The 18146-nt window shown below is 38.7% G+C and overlaps 1 protein-coding gene across 1 annotated transcript in view; it reads left to right on the top strand.

Annotated features, from left to right (window-relative positions):
* The window catches only part of LOC136877503 (lysosome-associated membrane glycoprotein 1), a 125953-nt gene that overhangs the window by 42560 nt on the left and 65247 nt on the right, over positions 1–18146 (top strand). Inside the window, exon 2 of the mRNA XM_067151610.2 lies at positions 1725–2086. Within this exon, the coding sequence (XP_067007711.2) occupies positions 1725–2086 (362 nt within the window). The remainder of the gene's footprint in view (positions 1–1724; positions 2087–18146) is intronic.

Raw genomic sequence — 18146 nt, 5'->3', positions numbered from 1 at the left:
CTCTCTCTACATATATATATATATATATGTATGTACTTCCAGACAATGTCTTATTCCATTGTCCCCTGTATTTTCTATAATTCTATTAGAAAATAAGGCATTGCGAATTAGATCCACTGATTGTTTTAATCTCATAATCATTTTTCATCACCATTTATTTTTAACTAGTCAGTGGATACTCGTTCGGGACAAATATTTCAGGTTCCCTATGGGAATGAACATCTATATCGTACATTGTAACAGTTTATCATATGTCGTCCATCTCATACCATTAGGGGTCGATGACCTTAGATGTTAGGCCCCTTTAAACAACAAGCACCATTATAAAGTGGGAAACTATGGAAAACCACTTTCAGGATGGCTGAGGTGGGAATCGAACCCCTCTCTACTCGATTAACCTCCTGAGGCTGAGTGGACCCCGTTCCAGCCCTCGTACCATTTTTTTCAAATTTCTCGGCAGAGCCGAGAATCGGTGCGGCGGGGGGGGGGGCAGCAAATCACACTAACCACTACACCACAGAGGCGGAACTACATATCTCTCGTTTGATAAAATGGATGTTTATTTGTAATTGAATGTGTAACCTACATTCGGTAAAAAATAGAATCAAAACTGACGAAGTTTCGAAATTCAGTCATAACTCCCCTTAATATTTTTTGCTAAAAATAATTTAGATTTATTTGCAGGGAGAGTGAAATCTGGAATTAGCATAAAATTATTGAATTATATGAATTTGTCCTTTTAATAATAAAGGACAGTCCACCTCTATTGTGGAACAATCACTTCAGTAAGACCCTTTTTCAGACTAATGACCATACATACTGTATAAAAGGTAGCTAACTATAGTTGCTACTAATACCATTGCAGTGAGCCTAAAACAGTACCTTAGATTCTTAGTCTCTGCTTCAGTGATGAAGAAAGCAATGTAGAAGCCTCTTGTATCAGGGTTGTTGTAGGTAAAAATGAAATAGGTTAATTTGTGCCTGATGTTCTCTTCAAAATCCTGATAAAGAATACATTACTTTAATTAAATTTAGGCTCTTGCTTGAGTACTAAACTACTCCTTTGTATGGCTTACTTTAAGGTTACAGACGTCATTTTTTTTTTCTTTTTTCTTTTTTTTTTTTTTTTTCTTCCTTGCAACATTGGAACATTTTACAACCTTTGTGATATTCCTTTCCCTGCTACAAAACCAAAATGTTACTTTTTTGCTTGAAGGTTTTTTTACCCTCATTCAGGTAGTCAGGTGAAACAGATGTATATTCAACCAAAAGACTCTGGAGCATGTGCACAGCTTCTCTGGTGCTAGTGCTTCCATCTCTCCTCCTTGAACTGTGTGTCTAGGTTTTCTGATGCAGGCTGTTTTCTTTATGTATTTTTAGGAGAGCAAGAGTATATGAGCAAGAATGAAGAAAAATTGTGTAGTGAAAGGATGCTGCTTATCTTGCTGGCTTGCATTGAATGTCTTAACATTTCTTAGAGTATCAAGTTAATGCCTCATGCTCTTGCTCAATTTCATATTGCTGATGTGAATAATTGGTTTTATGGACATTTTGATCTTGCAACTGCAAATGTACAAAAACTAGTTAATCATGCAGGATGTGTGTGTATAGCATGCATTTGAATGAATGGTTGAAAGTAGTGATTTTTCTATGTTTATGTAGTACTGTTTACTATTTATTTTATACATTTTTAATACATGCTTTGAATGTATTCTTTATTCCAGGTGATGATATGCCACCTGAACCCCTACCAAAGAATGGTAGTACTACTGAACCCCCTACTACTACACCTACTACAAACAGCACGACGACGGTGACCACGAGCTCGTCTACAACTATTAGCAGTACTCCTAGTACCCCCAGCACACCTACCCCCACCACACCTGCTTCTACAACATCTACTTCAACTACTAGTGCAGCTCCTACTATGGCACCAAATGTCACCACCACTGCTGCAACTCCAACAACAGTACCTCCACCAGCAGCTGGAAAGTGGACAGTGAAAGATAACACTACTAATGTGACTTGCATTATGGCTAATCTAGCTATTCAAGTAGATGTGATACTGACACTTGATGCGAACAAGGTATTGTGATCTTCATAAGTTTTTGGAGAAACTAGGGTGTGATGATAAAATTGAGTCCAAGGTATTAATTACCCAACTCTTGCTTCCTAGGTGCAGTGCATGGTAACCTATTTTTTCCTGTCTATGTACGTTTATTGTTCCTAGACATCTTATCCCCTCTCATGTCTCTCCATCCCTGAACTCATAATTTCCATTCATCATTTTCTTGGCCTGCCTTGGTCTATTCCTTGCAGGTTTTTGCAGAATCAATCATCAGTCGTCTGCATTTAGGTCTGCTGCCCGGGTAGCAGGTTCCCTCTCAGTTGTTTACCTAGCCGTTTCTTAAATGTTTTCAAAGAACTTGGAAATTTATAAAACATTCCTCGTGATAAATTATTCCAGTCCCTTACTCCTCATCCAATACATGAATATTTGCCCCAATTTTGTCCTTTTGAATTCAAACTTCATCTTCATTTTATGATTTTTCCTACTCTTAAAAATCCCACTTAAGCTTATTTGTCTACTAATGTAATTCCAAGCCATCTCGCCAATGACAGCTCGAAACATTCCTACAGCACGTGATTTAAGGAGATAGCATCACAGGCTGCTCTCTGATGTCATACGTAACGATAGACCATTAAATTCTATTTCAGCCTTCAGTGAAGTTGCATTGAAATCACTGCTCATCTTAATTGTTTTTGTGCAATATTTACCATGCTTACTGTAATTTGATGGTGGATCTCAGCCAGTTATGTTGTACTAGTCTAGTCGTACTGGCAATAGCCCTGCATCTCATATAATTCTTCATCAGCTGCTACTAGTTTCCAAGAATGAGTTTTTCTCGTGCAATTCTTCTGTTGGCTCTGTGGAGATTTTTACTACTGATAAAGCCAATCTTCACATGAAACATGTAGCCACACAGATCACATCTAAAGGTGGGTGGAGAACGCGGTTGGATCTGATGCAGTTTCCACGTTTCGTGGGTTTCAATTTATCTGCGATGTGCCTGCTCAGTGAGACACCTTCTGCAGTAGCTTTGCGCCAAAGAACACTGTTTTGTGCAGTTATTGCCAGGTGTTAGCATTTATGTTGGTGTTATTCATAGTCTTTTTAAGCTGATCTTTATAATGTTTCAATCCTTATTTAAGAAAACTCTGTAGGAGAGGTGGCCATAAACTGCATGGGCAGAGCGTATTCTATATTCCACATCCTCTCCTGAATTGCAGCGTGTAGTTAGAATGCTACCAAGGAAGGTGAATTGGTCTACCTGTTCAAGAGGTGTTCCTGCTATGGCAACATTTAGTTCGGGGATGGTACCACCTGGTGCCAGCTGTGCTAGTACTTTAGTCTTATAGGTGTTGGTCAGACCAAATTGTTCGTAAGCTTCTTAAAAACAAATGATGGATGTTTGAAGCTCCTCAGGTGTATGGGCGGGTGTTGCATTGTCCATCACCATATTGAAGCTCCATTATGCGAGTATTATGAGTCAGTCTCCGAGAACTGAGCCTGGTTTGGTTGAACAGTCTGCCATCATATCGAAATTTAATTTCTACACCTATATGGTCGATAGAAGTCTTGTGAAGTATGGACTGCCAAGTACAGGGCGAAAAAGGGTTGGGGCAAGCACGCAGCTCATTTGTGGTCTGAAATTTTTCTGATAGTTCATTCAGCTGAAGAACTTGTCCAGCCATTCTATCATGAAAAGCCTGTATTAAGCCTACAAAACGGTCATGACAGCTGAAGCGCCGTAATACCACCCTCGTAGCTTCTCTAGGACAGAATCAAAAGCTTTTTCCAGATTGTAAAATACTAAACGCAGCAGCATTTGTTGTTCTCTGCATTTCTCTCGGTTTGTCTAGTACAATGGATCATGGCATCGCTACCTCTTTAGGCACAAAACCCACATTCAGACTCGGGCAGTACCTCTCTACTAATAGTTTCAATGACTACAATATGTCCCCAGGTCTTTTAAAAACTTAGATTTTTTTCCCCCCCCCCTATTTTTGGGACCTTGAAATTGGCATAAGTGCGGCTGATATGCTAGTAAATATCTCTCTCATTGTGGTCATAAACGTGAATTGGTATTTTATTTTTGAAGTTGTAGTGTGTGATGCTGCGGTGTTTGTCCACGAGACTTTTAGAAGGGGCTGTAACGTACTCTCCGAAAATGTGTAAATACCATAAAGTCTATCCTAATAAACTAAATTCTTAAGAAAATTGAGTACTTCCAGACAACATTTTACCTATATCTGATATACCTTATTTGCTTATGTATTAGACCCCCCTCGCGTATTAGACATCCCTGGCTTTTTGAGACAAAGAAAATCTTGCATATAAGGGCCTCCCTCCTCCCCTAAGGATTCCGCTTAGAAGTGGGTACAAGCCGTATTGCAGCTCAGATGAAATCACACAAATTTGTAAATAGTTTTGTCCGTATGACCTGCGCAGTGAAAACACATATCAGTCGTGCAGTACATCTGTGTTTCATAGTTAAGAATGTCTGCCTCCATAGTGTAGGCTTTCTGCAGCTCTGATAACATTGCACAAATAGGTGAAGTTTGTCCAACCTGCGCATTGCAAGCATGCATCAGTCATGCTATATGTCTGTTTTGTAGTTAAGAATGTCTGTCAGCGTAGTGGTTAGCACAATTAGCTGCCGTTCTCGGAGGCCTGAGTTCGATTCCCTGTACCGTACTGCTGGAGATTTAAGAATTCCAGGAAAGTTGATATCTGGTTAAAATAGTATATCCGGCTCTCCTCTGGGGACGTGCCTTAACCCATTAGTGCATAGCGACTGAAAAATCGGACGTCGTAAAAAATAAAATTGTGTGATATTTATCAGTGGTTTTAAGCCCGCAATACTTTCTTGTGCTTCAGAAGGGCTGTAGCTAACAAGAACCAAGAAGAAATCATTCTTTATCCTTATCATTCATTGTTGAATCTCACTTATTACGAGCATGGCGGCAAGATAGTACAGAGTTCTGTGCAACAGTCGAGATTTTTATTTATGAATTAACAAATATTTCCAAAAATTGTAAACTTTGGTATGGACCATATTGTTGACACTCCTGTGAATCTACAGATACACAAAGATGTCAATTATGTCTTATTATTGACGTGACAGAGGCTTGTAAATATAGGTATGCACAGGGGGTCCTACTGTCTGACATTTGTATTCCCTTACTAGTTTGATGGCGAGTAAAATACCGGAAGTTTTTGAGAAAGAACCGACGTTTGGAGAGGAGCAGCACATCAAACCTCCTGATGACTGGTGTGAAACGGTTGATGATAATGACAGATGAATTTGAGGGTAATCTAAATTACCTTGGTAGATACCTACTTCTGAGTGAATATGAAGAGCAAATTGCTTCAACAAAATATGAAAAACGAAGGCTAGGTCCAGTGGTAGTCAAAATGTTACTGAAAGTTTACATGGATAGAACTGAAAATCCAGAAAACCATGCAAAAGGAAGCTGTCAAACAAAAATAGTCATATTGTTTAATTTCCGGGTTGAACCATGTTGTAGTTGTCTGCACATCACGTACAGTTTGCCGACGTTTCGAATACATTGCAGTATTCTTTGTCAAGACGACTGAAATACCCCTACTCGATCCGAGGTAGTCTCCCAGGCAGAAATTTACACTACTAGAGTGGCCCTGACCTTGGCCTTTTATATCCTAGCCTTTCTGGCTGACGTAAGCCCTGGCTGTCTCATGAGTATTCTGGAAGGTATGTCACAGCCAGGTAGTGGGGGCTTGCCTGCGCTGTTATGTAATGGGGTTTCGGCCCGTGTGTTTATGTTGTGGCCTGTATGTCTTAAACTATGAATGATAGGCATCCAAGAATTACTGATTTTATAACCTTCTAAATTTATGTTGTTCGGATGTTTCATAATTTCGATAGCCTCGCGGATTTTCCTTTCCATATTCCAAGGGATATCTGCTAGGATCTTGGTCTTGTCAAATATTCCATGCCTTGTTTCGTACAAATGCTTGGCTACCGCTGAAATATGTGTTTTGGTTCTTGGTGTGACGGATATGTTCTTTTGGGCGGGTGGAGATCAGACTTTTTGTTTCCCCAACATAACAAGCTCCGCAGCTACATTCAATGTGATATACTCCAGGGGCCTGTAATTCTATTGTCTTTTACTGGTGGTAGATAACGGGCTAGCTTCCGGTGGGGTTTATAGATGGTTTTTATGTCGTATTTGTCCATTATCTTGCCGATCCTGTCTGTAGTATTTTTAATGTATGGTAGTATCGCTGTTTTTGGGCGGGTCAGTTCTTCTTTCCCGTTTTCTCGTACGGCGGCCTTTTCTTTGTTCTCTTCTGATTTTTTTAAGGACTCGTCGGATAGCCATTTTTGCTGAGGGTTCGAGGTGCTCTGCGTCAGATATTGCTATGGCCCTCTTCACCAGTGATGTTAGGACAGCCTGCTTTTGTGATGGGTGATGAGACGAGGCGTGTAGGTACCTGTCTGTGTAAGTGGGTTTCCTGTATACTGCGTGACTGTGTCCCATTGGAGTTGCGTTTTACTAGGACATCCAGAAACGGTAGTTTTCCATCTACTTCTATTTCCTTGGTGAACTGAATATTTACGTGTATAGAGTTGAGATGGTCGAGAAATAGCTGTAGGTTATTGCTCCCGTGAGGCCAGATTACGAATGTGTCATCCACAAAACAGGGAAAACATTTCGGTTTCAGGGCAGATGTAGCTAAGGCTTTCTGTTCGAAGTGTTCATATACATGTTTGCTATTGTTGAGGAGAGTGGCGACCCCATCGCGGCCCCTTCTGTCTGTTCGTAGAACTCCCCGTTGAAAAAGAAATAAGTGGCATTAAGGCATTCTTTAGCTAGTGTTGAGAGGTCTTCTGGAAGTTTCTGGTCTAATAGCGGAAATACTTCTGATAGCGGCACCTTGGTGAAAAGTGACGTGACGTCAAAACTTACTAATAAGTCCGTACTTTCGATTGGTCCTTAAGGAGCTGGATGAAATGTCGGGAGTCCTTCACATAGGTTTGTGTGTCCTGTATGTGGCTGAAGTAGTCCAGCTAGGTAACGGGCGATATCGTGCGTGGGAGATCCTATAGCGCTCACTATAGGTCGCAGAGGTATGCCTTCTTTATGGATTTTAGGAAGGCCATACAATTTAGGAGGTATCGGGTCCGAGGATATCAGCTTCTTCTGTATTTCGGCTGGGGTACTGGAATTTTTTACTAGTTTGTGAAGTTTGTTCTTAATGCAGTTGCTAGGGTTCCTTATTTTTCTGTATGTAGAATCGGCAGGTAATTGTTCTATTTTCTGAGTGTAGTCAGTGTGTGTCATTATCACCGTAGCGTTGCCTTTATCTGCGGGTAGGATAATATTGTTTCCGTATCTTGACGTAGTGTTTTTAGGCCATGAAATTCTTTAGTCAAATTGGATGGCGGCGGCTTTGCGGTTCTCAGTAGACATGATACGTCCTGTCGAATCTCCTCTGCAGATTCGGTAGGAGGGTGTCGGATTGCAATTTCAACTTTGCTAATTATTTCTTCCCCCGGTATACTATTCGGAGCTACTGCGTAGACGAGTCGTTTTCTCAAGACCGAGGTAGTAGGTTCACTGAGTGGCTTGTCTGTGAGGTTAACTATTACATTCTTCTGCAGTGGAACAGGTGGTTTCGGTTTCTGTTTTTGTAGGAGGCGGTTGAATTACTTGTTTTACTTGGCAGTGGCTAGTTCCAGTGTACGCTGGGATTGTGTGTTGCTAATGCTGTCTAACGTGGTCCAGTCATTGAGAGACAAGGTGCTGGCAAGTTGCAGGTGGAGGTGAAGTAATTTATTGTTGAGGTGGTCCAGAGTCTGTCTGGTCACTGATCCCTTCTCTGAGGAGTTTTATGCTGGTTTTGTGAAGAATACGGTCTGTCCGTCGGTTCTTGGTGTAATATTTGTCTCGCACATGCTGGTATAATACTGTTGTCCCTGCAGCGTTTCAGAAAGGAGATTCGAGCCAGGTAGTTATTCATTTTCTTTTGAAGGTTGTCAAACTGCCTAGTAGTAACATTGGGGCAGTACCCATGTTTTCGATATCCCTGATAGAAAATTCAAAAGCATTAGTAGGTCAAATTGTAACACAAAAGAAGCAACCCCGTAGTGGACAAGATCACAAGATGATGCGCAAAATTGTGAAATTTAGCTGGACTTCTTTCTGTGCCAGTGGTTGTAGGGACTTGGAGGAAGTGTAATCCTACGCCCGCTGTCACACAGAGCATCGAATGATCAAGAGCGACCAACTGGCATCGAGTACTAACGACTAAATTCATTTACGTTGTCACACTGCTCATCGATCGAGAGGGATCAACCGCCCGGAAACAGCTGATACTCCCGCCCAGTACCGTACAGGCTACAGACGTATTCATATTCACAAGAGAAAAAGAATGTGTTGTGAAAGCGATAATTCGGGCGGAAATATGATTCTAACCTATGAATATATTAGGAGAAAGGAAAGAACCAGACGATCGCAGTGGACAAGGTAAAGATCCATGGAGAATTCCACCAAAGTGTGCCTTCGTTATGGAATGACGAAGAAAAATTCAGGAACTAGTACCGAATGCCCATCAATAATTACGGTATAAGGAATTAGAGGAAAAAATGAAGTCACTAATAAACATCAGGCAAACAAATTACAGAAAAAGCATAAGTCCTGAGGAAAGGCTGACACTATCGTTAAATTCAATATTCACAACGATTATTTTTAGGTTTAAAGTCAGAAGTGATGTTCACCTCCGAAACAACTACTGTATGTCCGTGACAAAATATATCAAAAGATTAGTGGCAGGTACATTTCTTTGCATTCTACAGGATTCTAATAAAGTATTGATAAAAAGGACTGAAAACTGTTATGCACATCAATTTGAATTCATCATTTGAAGGTGCTACAATTAACAGTGGAAATATATTTATTTAGGCCTACAGGTTTCTGGACATTGGTGACTCATACAGATTTAGGATTGCTCACAATACATCAGTGGATTTGTTCCTATTATATGTGATGCCATTCATAGAGCACTACAGCCAGAATTCTTGACAGGGTGAAAATTCCAACAAAAGCCTCACAACAGTGGCTCATTATACTTCAAATATAAGACTAATACCCATTTATGCTTATTTGTTTTAATGATGCTGGAACTTGGGGCATAATTACTGTCTTTTCAAATGATATTTTGAGATGTTTATTAGATGGAGGTTAACAGCTTTTTTTTTTTTTTTCATACCACTTGGTGAGATCCCACCTACCAAAATAATGGACATATCAAGAAATGCTTCCAGTCAAAATTTACATCACCTAATGTAGAAATAGTGTGTCAAGTTTCATTACAATCCTGTAAATAATTATGAAAGAAAGAAAAATGCACATATGCTCTGAATATTGTGAAAATGAGAAAAGCAATGGAGTTCCTTACACTGTTTCTCTCCCTCATGATCCTCTGCAAATCTCTTGTTGCCTCTCCTCTTCTTTGTTATTGTGCCATGTTCAGAATAGTATCATATTACTTTCATGACAAGGATGTTGCTGAATTTCTGTAGGCCCTACTGTGTTTTGTACAAAGAATCCAGGTCCATATCCAAACTTTGCACGAATGACAACCCTGTCTTAATTTATATCATTGAAGACTACAACAGCTTCAAAAGCAGCTAATTTTACCAAATGGCTGTGAAGAAAGGTTGTCTATGGACATCTCTTCCAAAGTAAATTCTCTTTAGGGTTCTGTGTATTCAAATATGTGTACATTTCTTGAGGAGTTCAGGTGAGGCTAGTGCTCTGTACATTAGCTTAATAACTATAGGAAAAGCTTCTGGAATATTGTTCTAATAAGTAAATTGGCAGTGTAATAGACTGATACTTGTCACAACTACATGTAAATAACACACATGGTCTTGTTTATTACCTTCATCACTAAGCATAGAGTGAGGCGTCTAGTATCAAAACCGGCCAAGTCACTCAAGGCATATATTTCAATATGGATGAAAAACCTGTAGAGACAAAGCAATGATGGTCAGAAAAGATTTTTTTTCACAGTTATATCCTTAATGGTTTAATATTTAAGTTCCGCTGTTTTGAGAAATCTAACTCATAATTAACCCATCTTTTTTGTTAATTTAAATTTTGACTTGGCCGTTTTTGTTGCAATTTTGTAAAATTTTACAAGGTATGAAAGTAAATCTTTCAGTTCACCACTCGGAATAATATCAACGTTACAGCACACAATGACCAAATACGAGCACACCGGAAATAGGATTGCTTTGGCGCCAATGACTGTAAGAAGGCCGCGAATACGTAAATCGGTGTTGCAAACGAACAAAAAACAAAATATTAAGACTTCAAAGAATGTACATTACAAGGAACGATTTTGCCTACTGATATTATCACATTGTTGCTTAATGTAACAACACAAGATTCCAGACAATAATGCTGCATCATAAAGATTGTCGCTTGTTCCTTGACTTGGCCGGTTTTGAATTCACTGGCTGCATGACTTGGCCGATTCTGTTGCACGACCGAGAATTCAGTGCTCTATAACATGAAGACATGGACGATTTTAAAGCATATTCTTGTTTCACCTGATAGTGCTATACTTCAAATTGATAACCTTAACTCATTTTTGTAAATTTTGTGACTTGGCCGGTTTTGATACTAGACGCCTCAAGTACTGTCTCCCCAAACTTTGCACTGGCAAGCTGATCTAATTGCTCACTTGGCAATAATAAACCAATTAATATAAATCCTGCACTTCCATCCAAGTTGCTGGTAAACTCCTTGGTAAAGAGTAACAACTTTTTCTGCAAAGGTCTGGTAGGACTCCCTCTTACCTCAATGTTGATTTTGCCTTTCTGTGTATTGTTCATATCTAACTTCTTTACTGATATGAACACTACCAAGCCTATCTATCCATCCTGAAATACTTTCCTTACGAATCAGTTCAAGGAAAATGAAAACTGCCTTCAATTTCACCAAAAATGAGAACCAAACACTGCAAACAATAATAGGTGCTAATAACAAGCACCTTGCCTTCTGTTTTTAGAAGTGAAGAGTATGCCTTTCTAACAACTAAATACTATTGCTGTGTACAGTAAAATGTTATTTAGGCCTGTTGCTCAGGTGGTAAATGATTTAATTTTGCTATATCTTACATTGCCTGTCAAAACTGTTTGTAAATACTGATTATACAAATTGTTTGACAGAGTAGGGTGTATGGGTCTTGTAAGATCTTGGATTGACTTACAGGGTATTTAATCTACTCAACCTTTTATTACAAGCATGTAACTGTCATATGGATATATTTTTTTATAAATATGTACATATTTTGCCATCATATCCCCTTAATATCACATCACACAAAATGCAGTTTTTTATTTTGTAGATTAAAATCTACAAAACTTTGGTAGAAACACCTGTCAAAATGGTTACAAATGAATTTCTCACCTTTGTTTTTTATTGTTTACATGGATCTACAGCACAAGAAATAAAATAATCGGTATACCTTGATGCCCTCTATAGGCCTATATGTTATTAAATTATAAGTATGGTAACAGACATGAAAGTAGTGATTGCTGGTGCAAACAGGTACCAATGGCAGGAGAGTACTTAGAATGAGGAGATAAAGGCTACCTAAGTTACAAAGGTATAAGGTGACAGGGAGGGATTCAGTCAGGTATAACTGTAGTAAGAATTTTTGTCCTGTGCGAATGACTTGGTCTATTGAAACTGTGCAATCTAATATCTTGCAACTTTAAAAAGGATGCAATGAATATCACATGAAAATTAGTCATTTCAAGACTAAATTGATGGCAGTAGGGAAGACACCTAAAAGAGAACTGAATATCAGGTTGAGAATACAAAACTGGAACAGGTACATAATTTCAAGTAGGTATTTAGGATGTGTATTCTCCCACGATGGCAGTATAGTAAGCAACATTGAATATAGATGCAGTAAACCCAATGCAATGAGCCTGCAGTTGTGATCAACAGTATTCTGTAAAAAGGCAGTCAGCTCCTGGACAAAACTACTCATGTCTTTACACTGGTCTGGTTTCAGACCACCTGTGCTGTACAAACATAGTGCAATGAGTTTGCCGTTGCGATCAACAGTATACCGTAAGGACGTCAGCCCTTGGACAGAACTATCAATACACCGGTCTGGTTTCAGATCACCTGTGCTGTACAACTGCTTACTACATACACACAGAAAGGACCTACTACATGTATTTCAAATTAATCCTTTCCTTGTAAACCATACATGTTCTACCACACAAAATATACAAATTAAGATGTTGTAATATTGCTAATAATTAATAAAAATTGGAGTTAAAGTTATTTTCCCATCAGGTGCTAATACACACAAGTCACTGAGGATTCCAATAAATATTGATAAGTATAACAAAAACTGATTTAATTTAAAAAGTAGAACATTTCTCAAGAACATAAATTTTAGTAGATTCTTTCTTGGTCTAACACTGTATACAACAGTTCCTGAATTTTAACTTTGAAAACCCTTCGACCTAGTTCATTCATTCTTTCCATGTCATCATGAAGACACTAAAAATAACATGGATTGTATTTTCACTTTTCAGTATCTTTTCTAAATATTTACTTAACACATCAGTCACTTTCACATTTGTTTCTTTTATTTTTAACTGCTGGCAGAGCTGTTTGTAGAAGCAGAAGCCACTGGACTGGAAGTTGAAGTCCCTTCAGTAATTTCTGAACTGCAGGAGTTAGACCCCTCCAACACAAATTATTTAATTATTTCTGCTTTCTCCTCCTCTATTTCAGCTTGGTGAAAAGGCTCTCACACACCAGGTGCCACTTCCATAGATGTTTGTTATGGAACTGAAAAAAATGAACAACATATTAATGCAATTCTTCTAAATTGGAGCTACATTTTAGTCTGGACACAAGCATTCTGTTTAAGAAATTGTTACTTTCAATAATTATTTTAGTAAGATGATTGTTAGGTTAGATTATATTATATTGCTTTCAGTTACATCTGATAAATTAATGAACAGATGGGTGGAACTTATGGCCTACAGACTGAATCTTCCCCTCACTCGTTCACAACTAGAACACTTGGTCTGTAGTGTAGGCCTAATTTTAAAAGTAAATATTACAGAATTGTACCTTCTTCCAGCAATAAAGAGTTCCAGAAAGTTGAGGGCATTGAAGTAGACCCATTTTATGTTTTCTGTACAGCAGAACCTGGGAGAAGAGGGAGGATGTTATCTCTCCAAGTTTGATATCCAGCCCTCAGAATTTGCCATGTTTTGGCACAACCTTTTCCTGAAACAATTAAATCAGAATATTGTGACAAAGAAAATATACATGTAGTAGGCCTACTTACGGCATAGGCCTACACTTATTTGTCATTAAAGCGAACAATGGTATTCATTTCATTAGGTACGAGATGGAGGTTAGGAAGGCACTGCTTATGTTTTCCAAACATTTCTTCAATTAAGTTACAAGAATGATAATTACTACTTTTCCGAGTGTAACTTCTTTTACCAATCTATTCCGTATAATATATTTTATCAATAATTAATCTAAGATAACACTATTCATAAGATAATCGTAATAAATCTAATAATTACCAGTTTTTGTCCCAATTCTCGACGCTATAGAATGCCATACAAAATTCACGGTCTCCCTATTACTATATCCAGGGAGTCTAGGATTATACACCACTTTGTTTTCATACACAAAGCAAATTAATGTTTAGATTTCATCAACAGATCACTATGTTGCGTCCGCCATTATCCAACGACTGCGACTGAAAAACGGACAAGTTTGTTTTCACAAACCAGCCGATCTTCATAGCTCGTAGTTGATCGCTGATGATCGATGCTGTGTGACTGATGCCACTGCCCTCTGTAGGTTTTTCTTAGTCGGTTGATCGCAGTCGTTCGATCGAGCCTGTGTGACAGCCCCTTACCTCATTCATGGAGGTGGAACTGAATCAAACAGGGGGCATATAATATATTTTGATGGCTACTTTATATTCCTGGAATATGGTAAGACATCTGGCTTCAAAGGGAATACGTGTAACAGGGGCATTTCAAGAATACCAGACAGAAGTGCCCCCTTCATAGAAAGGCAGACAGGAAAAAAAAAGGGGATCATACCAGTGCAGGAGTTTTGGTAGTGCGTTGCTGGTGCACTGGAATGTCAAAAGCGTTGTCACTGCTTGTAAAAACTACAAACAGATGGAGATAAGCGGTGCATCAAGGTGGTCCAGCGTAAAAAAAATATGCAGAATGTCTGTATCAGCAATGAAAGCTGTTCATGTCCTATAGTGGCATCCGAAGAGTGGATCTGCTTGACCAGTTTGGACTTCACCTGAAATGCTTCTGTGGATATCATAATCAGTAAATGCATAACTGTAAATAGTTTACAGTATTGTGATAAGTCTTTAGTGGAAATTGAAGGTCTACTTTACAGTATAAGTTGGATGAGGTAATCCAACTCTTTAACACTACCTAAAAACCAAACCCCATGGTGCAACAGCCCCTAAGGGCCAAAGGCTGCCAGGTGACCGCTGCCCAGCCCAAAGGCCTGCAGGTTACGAGGTGTTGTGTGGTCAGCAAGACCAATCCCCTTGACAGTTATTCTTGGCTTTTTAGACTGGGGCTGCTATCTCACCGTCAGGTAGCTCGTCAGTTGTAATCACCTAGGTTGAGCGGGCCTCGAACGAGCCCTCAAATGCAGGTATAAATTCCTGACCTGGCCGGGAATCGAACTTGGGGCCTGCGGGTAAGAGGCAGGCACGCCACCCCTACACTGCACACACTACCCGTACACCACGGGGCCGGCCTAACACTACCTAGCTTGCAACATTATTGTACAATACAATGCTGAGTAACTAGTGTTGTACTGACCTGAGTGCATAGTCAGATATATTGGACGGCCTATGTAAATAAAACTTTCACTTGTATGAACTTTCTGATTGTTCGAATATCTTTCAGTAATTAAGAGTAAAAATGTGTAAATAAACTGAAATAAATCACAAATTAACTTTATGCTGTAATGGGTTTAAAAAAAATTGCACCACCTCGGGATGAGAAAGATTTTACTTTAGTTAAGAAATATTCAGTTGCTATAAATTAGCAGGCAAGATTATTAACAAAATGATCGTTTAATATCTCATAACCCATGGCAATATAGATCATTTTTGGTGAGAAGTTGGTTTAAAACATGATAAAAAAAATCCAATCGTAATAATTTTTACTCAGCAACGTACCTAATAATAATAATAATAATAATAATAATAATAATAATATTAATAATAATATTGATTTTACGTCCCCACCAACTACTTTTACGATTTTCGGTGACTCAAACAAAACACTGTTAATAAAAGAATGGAGGCAACAAACGTATGAAAATTAAACATTATGATAATAAAACATTACCGCCTCACATATAGATATCCATAAATGCAGCAAGTATCCTGTTTTTATTCTTTCCGTTGTGGAACTCTGGCACTATCTGGGCACTTGATAGTATACCTGACTTAAACAATGCAGTGTCTTATCTCAATTACAGCTGTTCAGGTAATTCCTGATGTGATAAATGTAGAGAACAAACATAAAATGTACTTAAAAATTAATGTCTGGCTTTCTACAGCCACATCCTTCTAGTCACTACGTTGTACATTCGGAAGTACAACTTGAAACATACGCTAGTTATCAGCTGGTGGGTTGGGCACACTTTCTACCACACTGCTTTATTCGGAAGGGGTGGCTTCTGCTACACATACACCAACTGGGAATAACAGAGACAATCTCCAGAAACCATTTGTGAATAGATTCTCACTGTTTGGACTCCATAGTTGGGAACGAAACTATGGTATTTTTTAGTCTTAAAAGGCTGTGATCTCGAATGCTCTCGATGGCAATGCATGGCAGTGAAGGTTATTTGGAATGACGACACTCCAGTAGCAGGGAAGTTAGCGGTACAAGACTACGATAATTCAAATGATATCAGTGATCAGGTTCAGTGTGATAGGTCTGCTGCTCAACTGACAGACAAATGGCTGGGCATTAAGTTCTTTTTATTGAAAATGAAAACCTACAATCTGTTTTCCAGTCTTTGATCGGGTCAGGGATGTAATGAATGAAACATATATAGGCTTTTATTACAATGGGGTCGCCACTCCCAAGGTGATTTACTAATGACTGATAAATGCTATGAAATAATGGAGTGTTGCTGGAATGAACGATGACAGAGAAAACCGGAGTACCCGGAGAAAAACCTGTCCCGCCTCTGCTTTGTCCAGCACAAATCTCACACGGAGTGACCGGGATTTGAACCACGGTATCGAGCAGTGAGAGGCCGACGCGCTGATGTCTGAGCCACAGAGGCTTTTTCTTTTTATTAATATTGCATAATACAGTACCCTTATCCCTTTTCTCTACTGGGTTGAGTTTGAAGTGACACGAATCTTCGTAAAGAGTTTTTATGACGCATGCCCTTGCTGATGTCAGCCTGATCAAAGGGTTAATCACATGAAACAGTAACTGGATTTTTGTCCGATTACCCGAATATAATAATAATAATAAATAATATAATAATAATAATAATAATAATAATAATAATGAAATTTTAACCTTAGAGCATGACTAATAGAATACCTAGTGAGATCACTCGGAGTTCAAGCACGCTCCTGCGGCGGCGCTAGTGAAGTATAACACCAAAGCTACACGGTTGGCTGTTTTACACTGATAGGCAAATAACCAATTAAAACACATAATTCCTAAGAGATGAATAATACTGTCAGAGTTGTAAATGCTATTCTTAGTCCCCATGAAGAAATCTGTGGATATTTATAAGAGAACATGAGAGATAAAATGGAACATTATGAGAAACGAAAGCAATATTGTGCATTACATACTTAAAAGACTTTTTTTAAACGGAGCACATACAACATTAAACTTACACCTGATTGCAAGTAACATAACACTTTCCCCAAATTAAGTAAATGGTTTAAATTACCCACCAAAACTAGTTTGAGGCCACCTTTGGTAGTTTACGAGCAGACTTAGCAGCTTGTCGAACTTGATCTCTGCGGATTTCACTCACTCTGAAGAAGAATCAGCACTTGAAATAACTGGTAGACCAGTATAAGAATAATTCCAAAGTATGTTCAATACAAAAGCCATCTCCTGATGGCACAACTGAAATCGCCTCGATCAATTCTAGACACTCGTAAAAATATCACACCACATTGACCTAAATGACCAGAGCTATTCATTAATTTACCTTTCAGTCTGGAAAAAAGTCGCACACACTTATAGATGGATGTGTTGGAAACCTCATGCAACTGTCGAATCTGTAATCTTTAATTTCCGTAAGAGCCGAAAATTGACTTTCACTTGCATGTCGGAGAGAACAGACATACACGTGATAAATTTTGAAGATTGCCTAACAACATACCCGGCCACATGATAAACTATACAGTTTTATATCAGAGGATCGGGGAAAGGGCTTAACTCCGGCAGAGCACTTTCCCAATCTTCAATATATGAACAGTCTTGGAATAACAAGGAAGTTAAACATTTTCACAATTCACAACGAAACATTAATTCAATTTGTGGAAAACTGCAGGTCACATATTCTGCTTTTGCCCGACAATTGTTTATCTTTCTGGTTAATATCTCTCCCACTTCGGACTTCATTTTCTTTTGGTGGTGTAAACAGTTTACCATCGAGCTTCCTTCCGTAACCCGCTGTACAACTAGGAACGAAACTAACATTTCCTGGAAATAATAGAAAATCGCACGCACAGCACTGCATGGATACTAACGCAGACTTTCGGAAAATATTAAAACAAGCAAATTTCCTTGATAAGCCTTGAAATTATCATAATGATATACCTGCCATGTATTTTTTTTCCGTAAAATGTACGGATTGTGTTTTATGGCTGAACGTTATTGTACGGATTTTGAATATCCGTGCTTGTTTTAGCTTTCTTCGGTCAAATCCAATTACTTTCTATAGTAGATGGTAATACGAGACACAGTGTTTCAAATTCGACCAGTGAATGTATCTAT

Source organism: Anabrus simplex, chromosome 7 (assembly GCF_040414725.1).
Source record: "Anabrus simplex isolate iqAnaSimp1 chromosome 7, ASM4041472v1, whole genome shotgun sequence".
Lineage (NCBI taxonomy): Eukaryota > Metazoa > Arthropoda > Insecta > Orthoptera > Tettigoniidae > Anabrus > Anabrus simplex.
Note: the sequence above shows the minus strand (reverse complement) of the source record. Positions and strands in the feature narration are given on the sequence as shown.